The sequence below is a fragment of the Pipistrellus hanaki genome (assembly GCF_964339955.1).
Source record: "Pipistrellus hanaki genome assembly, chromosome: 1".
NCBI classification, from domain to species: Eukaryota; Metazoa; Chordata; class Mammalia; order Chiroptera; family Vespertilionidae; genus Pipistrellus; species Pipistrellus hanaki.
Window position 1 is genome coordinate 122060152 of NC_140503.1, and position 14723 is coordinate 122074874.

A 14723-nucleotide genomic window follows, 5' to 3' on the forward strand; every position below is an offset into this window, starting at 1 on the left:
TTCCAGGGTTATTTCTCCAGTTTTTAATTTCTTTTGCAATAATGGTAAAATATCAGGATCATACCTCCTTCAGTAAGTTGGTGATGTACTTTACATGAAGAAATTCTGGAGTCTTGTCTAAATCCAGTGATGACCTTCCTTTAATCTCTCTCTCAAAATCCTCTCTGTAAACTCTCTGTTAAATAAGATCACATAATTTTTAAACCAACAAAATACTAGTGACTGTTGAAAAGATATTAGAACAAGAGTCCCCAGAATAAAATCGATATTTTTCTTATGTAATCTTACCCCTCAATCTTCTTATCAACAAGGAATTAACTCCAACTTTATCATAAATTTTAGAATTCTACAAACAGCAGAATCTTCAAGTGTTAATTCTCTCGGGGGAAGCATGCTGAGTGAGGCTGCTTAACATGTTATGGTCTGTTATTGTTTGACATCAGCCTGTTTGTGGAGGAGAACCACGAAAGCTGGCTGTGTGATTGGACCACCGACTGGTTCACTCAGTAAGAGGTGGGTCCACCCACTAGAAAAACAATCTGGCAGCCAGGAAGCCCATTCCAACCGGAGCAGCATTCATGTCCATGGCCTCATCATCCTTCTCACTGTCTGTGTTTCGTGGATTCATAAAAGACAATTTACAAAATGTAATGGAGGCAGGAGGGGGAGATTTTTTTTTACTGATTTTGGCATTGAGAATATTTCTCTACCATCCATAGAGTTTGACACGAATTAAGTTGCACTGTGAAGACAATCTTATCTTAAAGCTGATAAATGATCCTTTAAGTAAGTGTTCCCAGTAGGAAATAAAAGATGCCAACAGTGATCTTGGGGAGCCTAAATCCACACCCACACCTGTCCTTCTGACACTCTGCCACCCATCGGCTATGATTTTCTAAACTTCACACATTTGCAAGTCAATGATAACCCATAGTTTATGTCCATAAAGACATTCTAAATAACAAAAATATCCATTCATGTGAAATATTTACCAGACAAACAAAGAGCCAAAATTTACCAGCTAAATATTTGATTCAAATTGAATCACCAAAATAAAAATAAATTCTGCATGAGATTGCCATAAATGCAAAATGAAAAGCTATTTCCAGGTTCATTATGTATTTATTACAGAGATAGGCAATTATAGAAATAAATTCTCCACATCACAAGGAGAGTAAGAGAATAGGCCGTCTCCTCACCTACATCTGTGTTACATATTTAACAAATCTAGGAATAGTCAGAGAAAAATCCACAATGGATGTTCCATAAATACTAAAATTAACAAAGCTAGGTAGGAAGTTGCATTGAGAACATTCTGAGTTAAAGGAACTATAGACAGACCAAAGAACAATCATGAAAAGTTGTTCTATAGGGCTCAATCTAGGGCATTTCCAGGCCCAAAATAAGTCTTTAAAAAAATGAAATATAAATATGTGTGCATTTATATTATTTCAGATACTTCACTTCAAAAAACCCTTCTCTTCTGAAAAACAATTATTTGACTTAAGTCATTAAGGAAGGTTGATGATGACTAAAACTGGCTAATGTATGACCAAGGAGATTTGTACATTACTAAGGAAGTGTGTGTGTGTGTGGGGGGGGGGGGGGGGGGGGGCGGGTAGCATACTTTTTGTTAGGAGAGCTTTATTTGTGAAACAGAAGACAAATAACTTTTCATAACTTTTCAAAACCAGATTTAGAGATTTATCCTAGCACACAGCAATTCATCCCATATCTGGCATTAGAAAAGAGTGAGAAATGAGATTGATGCTAAAGTGTTGAGTATGACAGATGAATGGTAGCCAATTTCTCAGAGGAAAGCAATGTGGCTAATGGAAATAAATTAATATTCTAAAAAAAATGGTATTGCTCAAAAAGCTGTTCCTAAAGGATTAACAAAAATTCTTATTGGCAGAGTGTCTCACGGTAAAATTGCACAACATGTTATGAACCTAAAGTAATCATAGTGTAGTGCAAATAAGTTAAAAATGTAAAAGCTATCAAGACTACAGTATAAAATTTCCAAAAGTTTCCTATTATTTAAAGTAAAAAAGGGGGTGACAGTAGAAGAATATCATGTAAGGAAAAATATCCTGAGAATAATTTACATCTAAAAAATTTGTGCTTTAGAAAATTAACCTTCATTCAAAACTCTAATAGCAAGATACCCATGAAAATACACACATGGTGAAAAAACAAGCTAGGGGAAAATCATTTGGGGGAGGGGGGAAATGGAAAAGAATTCCAAATCAAATTTAAAGAAAATATCCCTTTATTAACTTTTGGTCGAGAATATGTTTATATATTTTCAGAAAACAACTCCGAGATCATCTGGAATCCTTTAACAGAGAGGAATAGACAGAAGCGCTCCAGCCATGAAGACAGAAGAGACACAATTCAGAGATGGAAGATGCTGACGACGCCTCAGCATACCAGCAGACAGCAGCTATGGGTTGCTGAAGGATGCCCAGAACCAAACCAGGGATGGGCGGACCTGCATTACCGCCATTTGTCCACCAACCAGATCTGAAATATCATGGCTGGCATGTACACATAAGGAACTATCTGGCAAAAGAACTGTTGGCCCAGAAAGGAACTCACTACAGACTGACTCATTTGCCTCTCAGCATAACCATTATGGCTTGTTGCAGTTTAGGTTCTTACAAGGGTATTTCTTGGATCACATGATCTCACACATCTAGAGGAAATAATGAACAACATAAACAGACCCAAAGAAAGAGAACCAGCAATCAGACTCTCAAACCTCAGAGGGAAGTAAGGGGGGATGGGGGTAAGAGGAAGAGATCAACCAAAGGACTTGTGTGCATACATATGAGCCTAGCCAGTGGTCATGGACAACGGGGGGGGGGGGGGGGGGGGAGAGGAGTTGTCCATGGCCACTGGGGGGGGGGGGGGGCATATCTAGGGAGGGGTTTGGGATGGGAATGGAGGAATAAGGACAATTATGTGAGACCATAATCAATTAAATAAGTAAGTAAATAAATAAATAAATAAATAAATAGATTGTATTTAGAGAAGTCAGCATCATCAATAAAAGACTTGAATGCAAAAAAAAAAAAAAAAAGAAGAAGAGAGTGAGAGAATCATAACTACAGGCTATAACAAAAACATGAGTGGCTCTTCCAGAAATGATCAACACTTAAGCTTTACACATAAGAGGCTCCCCAAGAAGCTCAGGGTCAAGTTGATCTCTTAGTAATAAACATTAACACTTTGTATCTAATTCATTGGTCCTGCATTTAAATACATTTCTCATATCCAACTTTGTCTAACATGTTTAGACATTTTGTTTTTCTAGCATAAAATTTATATGCTAAATCACATAGAATAAATTTTATACTATAAATCATTAAGTATAAATTTGGTCCCAAGTTATTTTCTGTTGAAATATTTCTTTCTCATTAAGCCCTGATAAGCAGAAACATAATGCTGAGCCTAAAAATCTAATAGCCAATGGCTGTAATTGGAGGGAAACATGTCTTCTCTGCAAATGAAGTTCATTTGACTGATTTTATTTTGTCAGTTCTTAATATTTAATTTTCCTCTTGTGCTGTGTGGCCACAGCAATGGTGAAAGCCAAGTGCTATCTAACAGACTTCAAGATCTGCACAAGGAAACATTGAACAGCACTTTTCATGCTGTGTGCGCCATGGAAGTCCTTGTCATCTACACAGCGAAATTTGAACATGGGAGATCTTTTCTCGGAGGACTGTCCTCAATGAAAAAATAAACTGAACAGTTCATGTAAATTAAGACAATTTAGTCTAATTTTCCCATTGATTTTTTGAGAAGCACATATCTATATGTTTAGAGGTATTTTAATTGGCTTAAGAAGATGAAAAATAAAAGTAATTATTTTCTCTTCTCTTGCTTAAAGAAAAAATTAAACAACTGAAGATTATTCAACAAGCCACAGTCAAATCTGAGCACCCTTTCTCTGAGAAGATGAATTATAACACCTCAACAAATAGCATGTAGAATGTTTATGAAATCCCTATAAGAGTTTTATTGTCCAGAGTTCTCATTTCTCCTTGTTTTCCTGTTGTTAATGGAGAACAGAAAAGGTCTTGTCCGTTGAGCCTTCCTGAAGTAGAGCACTGGGGGTGTGATCAGCTGATACCACTGCCCATTATTTTTAAACTTTTGAAGGAATAATCTTGTTGTACCCACATAATTGGGATGTTGGCTGCAGACAAAACTTTCTGTGTTTGGAGTCTCTTCCCTGCCCCCAGCCCAAAATAGGAGGGTGGGGGGGACAGAAGAAATCATCCTGGGAAAGAGCAAAATCAGTGAGGGAAATATGTGGATGAGGCTTAGTACTAGCTTAAGTGGAGAATGAAGTGGATAAGTAGAGAAGAAACTTTTGACTTTGCCCACATGGACACAGCCTGAAGGTGTCAATTTCATAGTCACAGAATGTAAGTGCTGAGAGGGACATTGAGAGTTCACGTGGCCTGTGATACCCAAGTGGGAAAAACGAAGGGCCCAATGACCAAGACAAGTCCCTAGATCCAGACTGTGATTTCCTAGGTCTCCTTGTGCAGGATCCTCTGGACCCACTAAACATTCTGAACCACTTCCCTGGCTCCTTTCAAACGATAAAACATCAAATACGTGTTGAACAGTTGAAAACAAACCAAAGGGACTCACCTCACTCTGCATCTTCTGAGCTTCCTTCGAAGCTTGGTATGATGGTGTCTCAACAAATTCAAGCATCGATTTCCCCTTATTTTTTTCATATTCTTCTCTGTACTTAACCTTTATTGAAAAAATATAAAAAGCAGATAAAGCTCATGAACCCTTATGCAAATAGAGCAAGTAAAATATGTCCGAAATTGATCATTTTTCTAAAAATTGCATTATTCTGGCCATTGAGGTTGATCCCTTAGTTTCCTATAGTTAATGACATACAAAGAAAGAGGTAAGATATATGTATATATTTACAATTACTAAATTACTAAATAATGTAGAATGCCTACCAGTAAAGCATGAATAAGAAAAGAAAACATAGTTGTGATTCTCTCTGTTTTTGTCAAAAGGATGACAGTATTTTCTGGGATTGCTGAATTTTCCATAGACATTAAGTAAAACACACATAGAGCTCTTCTGTGATTTCTTTCAGTTTCACTAGGCATTATTTAATAACTGGAGGCCTGGTGCACAAATTCATATGCAGGGTCCTCTGGACCCATTAAACATTCTGAACCCTTCCTCCCTGACTCGCCCAGTCCCAATCAGAGCCGATCAGGGCTGGCCAGCCAAGGGGAAAGACCGCAGGAGGTTGGCTATAGGAGCGCACTGACTACCAGGGAGCAGCTCCTGCATTGAGCATCTGCCACCTGGAGGTTAGTGAGCATCATATCTACCAGCCAGTTATCTGGTCATCCAGGCTTATATATATATATATATAAACTTAGGCTTTTATATATATATATATATATATATATATATATATATATATATATATATATATATATATATATAAACTAGAGGCCCGGTGCACGAAAATTCGTACTCTCGGGGCTGTGGGGGTCCTTCAGCCTGGCCTGCATCCTCTCAAAGTCCAGGACCTTCAAGGGATGTCCTATTGATGGCTTAGGCCCACTCCCCTGGGAGAGTGACCTAAGTTGCAGTCTGGCCTCTCTCTGCAAGAGGCAACCAGGCCAGGTGATCCCATCACCCCGCCACTGCCATCACAAGCGGCCTCCCTCTGGGGGAGGTGACAGGGCAAGCCCATCAGGGAACGGCACCACCCCCATCACCCGCTGCTGCTGACCTCCTTCTGCAGGAGGCGACCAGTGGGTGGTTAGAGGACAGAGCCGCTGCCATCACCCTGCCACTGCCGTCACCAGCCTCCCTCTGTGGAAGGTGACCAGGCGGCCAATCAATGAATGGCTCTGACCTGTATGGCCCTGCTCCCTCCCCCATCACCCCTTCACAGCTGACAATTGCAGCTGGCTTCCACACCATTGCAGTCCCCTCCCTCTGCCTGCTGGCATGCTCCTGGCACCACCTGCTTAGCAGCCCTGCCCCCCACTGACTGGTCATTTTGCCATTCAGTCAATTTGCATATTATGTTTTTTATTATATAGGATATCATTAATTATTTAATTCAATTACTACTAATCCTTATCTCATTTCCATTTATAAATTGATCAATATTTTCCCTCCACTAATCAAAATCATCTATATATTCTATATATATATAAAATCCTAATATGCAAATAGATCAAATGGCAGAACAACCACCCAACCAAACAACTGGTCACTATGATGTGCGCTGACCACCAGGGGGGTGCACAGAACATTGTGGGCATTGGCCATAGCGGGATGGTGGAGCAGGTGAGGGGGGACACAAGATCAAGGTGTAGTGCTGGTCACTGTCATCAGGGTGAGCCTCTGGTGGTTACTGAAAATTCTTTCTCCCATTCATGCCGCTGTCCTGCCCTGCGCTTGCATCTGCTGCCGGTACTGGCCCCACTTTCACCCGCTGCCAGTACCAGTGCCAGTCCTGATCGCTTGGCACTGTCAGTGAGTGTGAGCAACAGCTGCCGACTCTGATTGCCTCTGAAGGCTTCTCCACTTCCCCTGTTCCAGAGGAGCAATTGGGGCAGTAGCCACTGCTGGCATCACTGAAGGCACAAGCCCCACTCACACCCACTGCTGGCGCCAGCCCCAACTGCTCCATGCCATCAGTAGGTGCAAGCGGGGCTGGCACCATCAGCGCATGGGAGCAGCGGGAGCAGGGCTTCCACCCCATCGCCATCCCCTCCCTGGCAGAGAGGGGAAGGGGGGCAGCGGGAGAGGCTTAGTGGGAGCGTGGAGGATGGGCCGAGACCCGCTCCTATGCCCACTGCAGCCTCACTGCCCACAGTTCCTTTCAAGGAGAACGAATTCGTGCACTGGGCCCCTACTTAACATACTAGTATATAAGCTGTCAAGGTAGTTGGCTTTTTTAGCAATATAAAAATTACAAAATTAAAATCATAGAAAAGTTTGATCATGATTCATTTCATTCAGAAATGTATTTTCATTTACATTCTATGTTTAATAATTAATAAAATTATTTCTTAAGTTGTATAATAATAATAATTTTAATGATAATTAAATCCAAAAGATATTTCTCAAAACTTAGAACTTTACAGTACCAGGAAACATAACAAATTTTAAAACTCCTATTTGTAGGCATATTTTTATTTCAAAGAAGTATGACAGAGTGATCAATGAAAGTGTTTTAACTATAATAAACATACTATATTACGATAAAATTTTATGGAAAAAAATGAAATGAAAATAAGAATGCTAAGAAAAAAATATCAATTTCTATATCTTAAAGAAGAGCTAGTTTGTGTATTTTTTACATAGTAAACATGGGGTGTCAAATCATTATTAAATTTATGTTCCACAGGATACAATTAAAAGAGTGATGCAAAATTTAATTTAATAGATGTTAGCATGGCATATTTTGCAACTATTAGAACTCAGAATAACAAAAAAAAAAATACATAGATGCCAACTTAAAAGTGTGCAAGAAGAAAAATACTTTTTAAAATTTTGTTCAGGGAGTACATAGAATTTCACAATTGAAAGAAACATTAATGTTGACTATACTGGCAAGATGTAGTTTTACCATTTTCCTAATACTTATAACTGAACTGAAAGATTATCATAAACTTTGTGCCTGGAAATTAATTTTGCAGCACAAAATGACAAATCAGTACACAATAAAAATTGAAATCATCATGGCATATGATCATCATCTAACTCATATATTGTAAGTTTTAAAATGTGTGAATTTACTGTTATGTGATAGAATGCCTGCACATTGAAACATGGTTTAAGCTTCCCAAACTCAATAAATACTGAGAGAAGAGTGTTTGAGGTTTTCAGAAGCAACATTCACTTTCTCAGGGTACACGTGTCTTCAGCAGCTTCACGTTCTCTGTGGAAGCGCATGGCCGTGGTTGGTTAGGGGTCCAGGTCGGAGGACACATACCTGGCTCTGGAGGATGGCGTTGCCTTTGTGGTGCAGGTGTTCTGCAGCGTCCGAATCAAAATGATACAGACCTTTGTTTTCCTCAAAAAGCTTTCTGTACTCTCGCTAAAAAAGAAAACATGAAAATTAATTCAGAAGGAAAGAGATTGATTGGAGTAACTAATACTTAGGGATGCAAACTGGAAAACACAAGCCAACAAGAGCTGGAAAGCTCCCATCCGCAGTCGGCCGGTCATGTGGGTTTCTAGCAGTGAGATAAACTGGCAATGCAACATAGACCAGCTCTAGGTGGCCAGTGTGAACAGCATATGAGATACTCAAAGAGAAGCAGAGGACAATTCGCTGTAAATACCACATAAAAGGCAGTCACAACACTGGGGAGCGGCAATGGAAAAGCCAGGCAGGAGACTAGAGTACATACATAGGCAAGGTGAGCAAAATGGAGGCGAGCTGGCCTGCCCTTATCCTAGAACAGGTGTGTGCTTAACAGCATCTAAAAGAAGAAAGAACAGAGGAAAGGAAAGCTGGAGGCAGACAGGAAGAAGATGTACACTTCTCAGCCACAAGGCAAGTGGATGGTCATAAGGACAATGAGAGGGTGGGAAATGATTCAACTAGTTGTCTAAAGGGGGAGGTTAGGAGGTGTCTGAGAGAGAAACTGAGAAACTAGATACAGCTGATTGAATTTTTAGGGTAAAGAAATTCAATTAAGACTATTTAGATATACAGACAAAACAGTGAATTTGTAAGATACAAGAATGGTTAAGAATGCCAAATTTGGCAGCTACAGGTCTCTAAGTAAAATAGTCACCAATAAGACAAAAATTACTTCAAAATTTCATGTTTGGCTGTTGGACACAGTTATTTTGCCATGTTTGGGAAAGACTTTTGGAAGAAAATGGTGATCCTCAAGGACTCAAAGCCACAGGGACTTAAGCTAAAGCTGGCTGCTCATTGGGCAGTGAGGATCTCAGTGACCAGGGGCCGCTCTGTGTAGAGTGGGGTGAAGTGAGCGGCATTTGGAAGGGAGCGGGAAAGTCTGCCGTAATGCAACTGACATTGGGTCTTAGCATATGCTCCAGACATCTGAGAGCGAAACGGGAAGAGGCCCCAGAGCCGGAGATGGGAGGATGCACACGAGAACTGCTGTTACAGAGATACAACAATGGTCCCCAGAGCCCTTTCAGGCAATTAGAGTGATGTGTGTGTCCCCAAACTCTAGCCAGAATAAAGGAAGAAAAAAGGCCCCAGGAAGCTCATGATAATGTTCACATCATATATCTTGACTGACGAGAGTTAAAAATCAAGAACTAATAAAGCCCAGGATATTATGTCTGGAATAATAAATCTGTCTTGAGAAAAGGTCAATGAGTATCATCCCAAAAGCAATGATGTATTTTAGTTATGGAGAATTTCAGAAACTCCTATTTTTAAGAATTAAATAAGCAAACAAACCTGTTTGAATTAAGATCTGCAAAAGAGCTTTTAGTACTTGCTGTTCCTTATATAATAGTCTGTTGCCTCCTAGTGGGAGTTGCAGAGAGCAACACGCCATATATACTTATAATTTATGCAAAGTTATAAACTGAAAGCTACTGGAGTTCTATTTTCCAGGGGGAAATGTTCCCTCAAAAATGTAATTAGTACAACTACCCAAACTCATGAGCACTAATTTCACTCTACACACTAAGCATTAAAATAAAAATTTAAAAAAAAATGTTGATTTATACTAAAGACATTTAGAGGTCTTTAAAAACATCCATTTATAACAAACTGACAACTAATTCTGGCAGAATGTCTTTTTATTAAGCATTCTCTTACTCGATCTTTCAATTAAATTAAGTTGCCTTTATAAATCTACAAAATTCCAATTCTCTTTACATTAAATTTTAAAAGAAGGTAATTCTAATGTACAATAAATTTGAGCCAATATATGATCATACAATTTTAATAAACAGATACCTCAGAGTAATGCATTATGAGACTTAAACTTGTTCTCTTGTGAAGTAAGCATTAAGTCACAATTCTACTATGGGGGCAAGTGGTCTATAATCTAAGTCAAAAGCACCACCAGAGATTTAAACTTTATAAATGGAATATAAAATAAATGTAATATATGACTTTGTGAGTGGTTTTTTTTTCTGTTTAAGAGATGATAAAAAAAATTATGTTAAGCTATGATTTTCACCATTATAATAAAAGTCAATATTCTTGAAAAGAAATATTTCCTATGATTGGCACATAGTCCTCCAACTACCAAGTTATTTCATTACCACCAAGATATTTTTATTGGCATATTTACACATGTATCAGCATGTCCTAAGGAAATTTAACCCAAGTATGGATGAGGAATAGTCAAGGGCAAAATGCCAGTGCAAGGATCAAAACTGGACAACGACTGAACATGAGTAGAGCAGCTCAGAAAACAGACACATATTGAATTTGGAAGCATACCTATGAGTCATGGGGGTAACCTGAAACTGAAACACACACTCAAGGAGCAGAAGAACATATACAGAGGTAGACAGATGAGCATGTTTCTTGGAACCATAGGAAAGCATGAATTAAGTGTCCTGGGACTGAGTCTAATTCTGGATCTGAGAGCCCTCTAACCTTCATTCTCTGCTCAACAGACTGAATAGAATGACGGGCTGCTTTTCCTTAAAAAAAACAAAAAAACAACAAAAAAAAAAACACTGATCAAAATGATCTGCGAGTATGAATTATTTACATGCACAGTGCATTGCAGGAGGAGGACAGCAGGGGTGGTGGAAAAAGGAGGATCACTACATAACGAACACAAGTTTTAATACATCAAGCCAAGGGTAGCCATTTTCAAACCTGAACTGAAGCTGTATTTCATTATTTAATAGTTTGGGAACCAGCTCAGCAGCATGGCTTAGTGGTTGAGCATTGACCTATAAACCAGGAGTTCACAGTTTGATTCCTGGTCAGGGCACAAGCTCGCATTGCAGACTCAATCCCCAGTAGGTGGTGTGCAGCCAATTAATGATTCTCTCTCATCATTGATGTTTATATCTCCCTCTCCCTCTCTTTTCCTCTCTAAAATAAAAAAAAATAAAATATTAAAGAAATAGTTTGGTAACCAAGTTTTGATTGCAGGTCTTTTAAATCTATGCTATGACTATGGGCACACCTCCTGAAGACAACTCTTTTCACTTTTCCACATTTCTTGCCCACCATACCTTCCATCTAACCCGTACCTGGCCCAAAACAGATATTCAATAAATTTGGATAATGTGAGTGAATGGGTGAGTGAATGAATAATTATTAAAATAGACATAGAATAACCTAAGGTCAAATTAGAGTCCATCATCACCATGAGGCATTCTAGGACGTACGAAATGGAGGCACAGAGGAGCCAGATCTCCAGTTATGAGCACCAGTGACATCGCTAAGTGTTTGAAACAGCATCCAGGAAGTGAGTGCGGATGGAATAACCCACTTGGTGGGATACCAAACACTGTCATCAGAACATGAAGAAATCACCCTCCACTCTTAGTAGCTCTGAAGAAAATTGGGAACCTTTACACAACCAAAAGTAAAGTGTCAAACCTTCAAGATTTATTTTCAGAGAAAATACAAATTAGACTAAGACACATTTTTATGTCACTGAACCTTTTAGACATCAGACACGCGGCTCTGGCCTGCATAAAATAAAAGATCTGTGACTTAAGAGCCTGACCTTCTAAAGCCTTGAACTGAATACAGAAGAAGAAAGAAGAAGAAAGACAGAAAGAACTATGAAGTGTCGTTATTCAATAAGAATGTTTGCATTCAAAAGATATTAAAGGGTGGGTGGGCGGGGCAGGGGAGCGGGGAAGCCCTTTGTAAAGCAACAGCTTTGGTGGGACATAGGCGAACAGACCACTACTTTTCAAGGATTTAGTTATTGAGGGGACAGTGGTGCCCAGCCACACCTAAGGAAGCAGGAACGCCCAAGAGCACTGCAGGCATAGTGGCTGGAGAAGCCACACAACATCTATAGCAGCCACAACCCACTTACTCCGCTGAGCATTTTGCTGGCTTTTAAAGCATGTTCTAAAAACAAGGTTGGGAGATTTGAAACCGGATCATGCATATTTTGAATGTCTTTCTTGTACTTCACCTATGAAAATAACATGGAACACAATACCATCTAGGAGGAGAAAATATGCTTTTGCATTATTGCCATTATCATGTTAAATACATCATAAAGTACTAGTTAGTGGTAAACTGGCAGATGAATTTGAACATAGCCACTAGATGGAGCTCATTTACTACTGAATGCATTGTAAAGAGTTATTTCTAGGGACTTGAATATATTTTGATAATTCTTTTTCTTTTTTGTTTTATGTATTAAAAAGGGGGTGATGTAAGCAGAATCGAGTACATTTAATGGAAATTCTGCTTGCAAAACATAAGGAGAAATTACTACTGTATTTTGATTGTGCTTTGTGGCAATATGGGAGCTTTTGGTATTTTTGTGCTATTGCCATATAAATCTTTTTACCACCTGCTTTGGATATATAATATCAGTAATAATAATAATAAACTATTAAAATATAAAATATATTGAGCACTTACTCTGCCAAATATTTTTCTAAGCACTTTATTCATACTGATTATATATACTGATAACAACCCTAGTAGGTAGGTACTTTAAGTATCTCCCATTTTATAGATGAGGAAAGTGAGGCACAGGAAAATGAAGGTATAATATTAAGAGATAAAGCAGGATTCAAATACAGGTAATCTGATTCTAAATCTGTTTTCAGTACTATGTTCTAGGTTCCTATAAGTATATTCCAACTTTATTTGCATTATATTTTTACCTACAGACACACACACACACACACACACACACACACACACAAATATATAAGAAAGAAATTATTTTGATATTCGTAGTGGTCCTAAAAGCCAGAAACTCCCTTTTCAATTTCTGGTGACAAACAAAATAACAATATTATGTAATGAACACAAATGACAATACCTTGTAAACATTAATGAAAGTAAGATAGAAGTGCCAGGATATGACAAAAGTTTCAAAGTGTGAATGACCTAACAAAGCAACAGTTCAACAATAACTAATCTTAATGTTTGAAAGGGTGCTCTATACATCCTGCAAATATAACAAAATGATCAGTTTCTTTCTATGTTTGCTTTTATACTCTGCCTAATTCTAATAAAAAATTAAGACACCTTTTCTTGTAAATTTGAACTTGATTATTTTAAACACATGACATGAAAACCAATCTTGTGAAGCAGTATTACAACATTTTCAAAATGGATAAGGAAGGAATTGTTAGCCATTACAGGTACAATTTCTAAAAATTTCTTTATGATAAACTAGCATGTACCAGGTAACACTTTACAATAAGCCTCCTTTCATGGGTATTATTATGAGTTAACTACTATCATAATCACTAATTTATGATACTACACACTACTTTTCTGCAAAACTTTGCAATCTACTTCTACTCTTGATCGGATATAATGTCCTATCAGCATTACTATTCTTATATAAACTAATTAGTATTAGTAACTATTAATAGTAAATAATAATAATACATTTTTTTCTCAATAAAAAAGCTTAAAGAAAATATGCTTCAGTGCTTCAACTAAAATTGGTTGGAAATTACATGGTTTTGTTTCATTACAACACAGCCAACTCTGAGAAACCAAAAATCAAAATATATTGAAAACAATTTTCTATGAATTACAAGCCATGAGACACTTACATTACTTGCCAGCTCAGTGGCAAGCTGATTTTGCTTAAATGAAACACTTTCAAGAGGATTGTAATGATGTTTATTATCCTTCATTTCATTATCAAATTTTTCTTTGTATTTAATCTGCCATAAAAGAAAAAAAAGGATAAATTTACTAGCACATTTATCATTACACTTTTGAAACAGCACATTTTATTTGTAATTAGATCAGATAAAAAAAACTACCTTAAAAACAAATGACAGCAAAGTTTAAAATTCCTCATATTTTCACACATATTAAGTTTAATTAGGCATAAATTTTTTATTAAAAAAACAACCTCTACTTGAACATTGATCCTAAATGTAATTAGGCATGAACTCAAATCCTATTAACAAGAATATGCACTAAGTCTCAGGATTTTTAAATATCACTTTCCGTTTCTGCATTCCTATAATCTATGATTAATGAGAAATTTAGACCATAAATGAATTAGAGTTTTCCACATTTAGAAAAAAAGATCCTAAGCCCCAGAATTTGAATATGAATTTTCCTGAGGGAATTGTTCCAAATATAAAACATGCTTTGTATCATGGTTTTTCTCACCATTTCCCATTTGTTCAAAAATTCATATTTGGGACTATACTTTCTAACATGTCCTGGGTCTAATTAATGTCATTTTTTTGTTCCTCTGCTTCAGCTCCAAAGTTGTATTCAGCAATAAAGCTAATTCCAATATTTATTCTAAATTATTTTCTTATTTTTATAATTAATCTTAGGGCAACCAAAGGAGCATTATTGTTATCCTATAGCACTGTACTTTTCTCCATGGACAGAGGAACAGGAATGTATGCCATGAGAACTAACTGGACTATAGACACAATTTCTTACCAAAAACAAACAAACAAAAGACTACTCGAATTTCGCATCCCCTTTGATTCCTGTAGCCAGGAAAGGATGCTCAGACTTCAAAAGCAAAAGTAAGCTAGTTTGT

At 37.6% G+C, this 14723-nt stretch overlaps 1 protein-coding gene across 9 annotated transcripts in view; it reads right to left on the reverse strand.

The window, feature by feature from the left end:
• NEBL (nebulette) overlaps nucleotides 1-14723 on the reverse strand; it is a 368782-nt gene that overhangs the window by 65385 nt on the left and 288674 nt on the right. For 6 of the 9 annotated variants that reach the window (XM_084868229.1, XM_084868230.1, XM_084868227.1 and 3 more), the window contains exons 8-12: nucleotides 13762-13875; nucleotides 12045-12146; nucleotides 8018-8122; nucleotides 4672-4779; nucleotides 65-175 (exon numbers count right to left, since the gene is read on the reverse strand). The exons of 2 other annotated variants lie outside the window; for them this stretch is intronic. In XM_084868229.1, coding sequence (XP_084724355.1) covers nucleotides 65-175; nucleotides 4672-4779; nucleotides 8018-8122; nucleotides 12045-12146; nucleotides 13762-13875 — 540 coding nt within the window. The remainder of the gene's footprint in view (nucleotides 1-64; nucleotides 176-4671; nucleotides 4780-8017; nucleotides 8123-12044; nucleotides 12147-13761; nucleotides 13876-14723) is intronic. One more of the 9 variants, XM_084868232.1, reaches the window with a different exon arrangement.